This window comes from Miniopterus natalensis, chromosome 18 (assembly GCF_054644295.1).
Source record: "Miniopterus natalensis isolate mMinNat1 chromosome 18, mMinNat1.hap1, whole genome shotgun sequence".
Lineage (NCBI taxonomy): Eukaryota > Metazoa > Chordata > Mammalia > Chiroptera > Miniopteridae > Miniopterus > Miniopterus natalensis.
In genome coordinates this window covers 38,767,155-38,769,983 of record NC_142098.1, presented here as the reverse complement: position 1 = coordinate 38,769,983, position 2,829 = coordinate 38,767,155, and the positions used below count along the sequence as shown (strand labels likewise).

The window sequence follows — 2,829 nt, the reverse complement described above, 5'->3', positions numbered from 1 at the left end:
GGAACTCAGGTCTCTGTTTATTGAGGATGGGGCTTAGATTTCAGAGTCTCAGGGGCTGGTCTGGGGCAGAGATGCCTAGGTCTGTGGCCAGGTGGAGGTAGAAGTGGAAGACACCTGGATGGGACAGGGTCACTTGGGGCCCTGGGGTCTCTTACCTGTTCAGTGGGGTCCAAGATAACAGCAGGTGAGCAGAACTGGATGCAGAGATCAGTGAATGCTGCAGAATTGCTCTGGGTGGAGCAGCAGGAGGTAGGGTCCCAGGGGCAGAGGTGATGCACCTGACCCCCTCCCTGGGGATCCTGGGAGCCTAGTGACAAGCTTGGGCTCTTAAAGGGACAGAGATAAAGGACATTGTCTCTGGAGTGGAGAAGGGAGTTAGGGACTGGATCATCCAAGCTATTTTTCCTTTGAAAGCAGGGCTCTGTCCTCTCCTACACCAAGCCCTAGAGTCCAAGTCCCTGGTGCCCTCCTGTGTCAAGACCCAGGTGTCAGGCTCCTCAGCCCCTTCTCCTTCGATCCAGGAATATAGATCCCCAGGCCCCTCCTCCACCAGAATCCAGGAATCAGGTCCCTCTCCACTTCATTTGTAAATCCAGTAGCCTGAGAGCCCAGCCCCTGTTCCCCTCCTTCTGGGGAACTAGGAGTCCAGCTTCCCATGCCTTGCCAGATTGCTACTGCCTTTGGGACTTCCCCACCTTTGCCTACCTCCCCACTGTGTAGAGTGCACCCTCTTAATAGCCACTGTGGGTGTGGATTGGGGTTTATCTTCATAGCACCCCCAAGCTCCTCCCAAGAAGGGTTAGACACATCCACAGGGTAGCTCACAGTCCTGTCTCTCCCTTTTTTCTTTTTTTTTTTTTACCCTCACCTGAGGTTATTCCCGCCCCGGCCCCGCATTGCTTTTCAGAGAGAGTGGGAGAGAGAGAGGCAGAGAGGAACATTGATGTGGATTGAGCCTGCTGGAGTCAAACCCAGGACGCTTCAGTCTGAGGTGACGCTCTAACCATTGAGCCACACTGGCTAGGGCACTCTTTCCCCTCTTCACCAACTCTAAGACCCTGCTGATTTTTTCTTCACCATACCTGCCTCCACATTCCCCACCACAGATACCTTTGTCTTCTTTTGCCTTTCCCCCTTCCCTATCTCACGCTGTGTCTCTCTGGTTCTCTCCCTGCCCGGATTTATCTCTGGGCATCTCTGTCCAGGTTGGCTGTCCTTCCATTTCCTTCCCTCTTTCTGAGAGCCTTTCCGTCCCTCATCTCTGCCTGGCCCTCTTTGTCAGTTTCCTTTATTTCCTCCCTTCCTTTCCTCTGTCACTGTCTCTGTCTGCTTCTCATGGTTACTTCCCCTCTTTGTGTCTCTGCTTCTCCCCATCAGTCCCTCTTCTGTGGCTTTTCCAGTGTCTCTGTGTGTGTGTGTCTCTGGCTTCCGCTCTGATAGTCCCTTTGCCCGTCTCTATTTTTATCCCTCTGACACACCCCCAGTGTCCATCTCTCTGTCTGTCTGTCTCTCCCCCTCCCTCTTCTCCTCTGGACCCAGCTCCTGGTCCCAATTAGTTGGTTGCCGCCAAGGCAGCGGCAGGGCCCCCACCCCCAGCTCCTCATTACAGCTGGCAGCTCCTAATGAGCCTGGGGGGAGGCTGACCCCGCGCCCCCAGCCCCCTGGTCTGCGTCATTGCCCGCTGCGGGGGCTGTAGAAGGTATATAAGGGGGCTGCCTGCCTCACTGCCCAGCCCACTGCGCAGTAGGGGGTCCTGCGATCAGCCTGCCGGGGGTGGATAAACTCTTGGGTGCCGGGCTAGGACACGGGCCTCACGAAGCTCTTCCCTGCTCTCCACAGGTGATGGAGACTCACCAGGTGGCCAGAAACTCCCGGGTGCGGCTCCTGCTGCTACTTCTGCTGCTTGTGCCCTGGGGTATCGGCACTGCCTCGGGTGTCGCCCTGCCCCCTGCGGAGGTCTTCAGGTACGTGAGATGCCCAGGATTCCCAGAGGAGTGAGGAAAGAGACCCAAAGGAAAAGGGAACAGAGACTCAGAGAGGGCGATAGAGACGAGGAGTTAGGAGAGATGCCGGTGGACGGAATCAGCAAGAGATACAAAAAGATAAATTCTGAGAAAGGCCTTGACTTAAAAGGAGTCAAAACAGAAAGGGATTTGTTCCTTGAACACCGATTATTGGGGTTTTTGGGATGTGCCCGGCCCTACACTGAGTGCTGAAGCGGACCAGGGCATCCCACGCGGTCTCTGTACTCAGGGAGCTCGGAACCTGGAGAACAGAGACAGAGACCACACGGAGAGACAGAGGGACAGAGACCGACCCACTCCACAGACAGTGCAGTAACAGGGCTTCGAGTTAGACCACCAGGAGAACAGGCTGTGGCGGGCGGGGGCCTGGACTTGAGCTAACGACGTCTCTCGGTCTCCCCACAGCCTCCGCTCCCCAGACCGAGCCTGGGCGGGTCCGGCCACCCCGGTGGTGTCGCGGCGGAGCCTGGCCCTGGCAGACGACGCGGCCTTCCGGGAGCGCGCGCGGATGCTGGCCGCGCTGGAGCGCCGCCACTGGCTGAACTCGTACATGCACAAGCTGCTGGTGCTGGATGCGCACTGAGCTCCCGCCCTCTGGCACGTTAATAAAGACCCTGCTGTGCATCAGGACTTTGCCTCCTTCCTGCGCCGGTGTGTGTGCGTGTGTATGTCTGTGGGTGGTGGTGGTTACACTGGCACGTCACCCCTCCCTCCCTTCTTTCCTTAAAAAAAAAAAACTATCCCAGCCTGGCCCATGTGGCTCAGTGGTTGAGCATCGATCCATGCACCGAGGTCACCGAGTTGG

The 2,829-nt window shown here is 57.1% G+C and overlaps 1 protein-coding gene across 1 annotated transcript; it reads left to right on the top strand.

The window, feature by feature from the left end:
* Window positions 1-1,842: 1,842 nt before the first annotated feature.
* On the top strand, window positions 1,843-2,607 carry PTH2 (parathyroid hormone 2). Its single transcript, XM_016205950.1, has 2 exons — window positions 1,843-1,964; window positions 2,430-2,607. Exons 1-2 carry the CDS (start codon window positions 1,843-1,845, stop codon window positions 2,605-2,607), a joined length of 300 nt encoding a protein of 99 aa, XP_016061436.1.
* Window positions 2,608-2,829: the final 222 nt, after the last annotated feature.

What these genes read in the sequence shown, in the direction of transcription:
- PTH2 (XM_016205950.1), top strand. Translation starts at nt 1,843, where the DNA reads ATGGAGACTCACCAGGTGGCCAGAAACTCCCGGGTGCGGCTCCTGCTG. An exon ending in CCCCCTGCGGAGGTCTTCAG is followed by an intron (nt 1,965 to 2,429) that starts GTACGTGAGATG and finishes GTCTCCCCACAG; the next exon opens with CCTCCGCTCCCCAGACCGAG.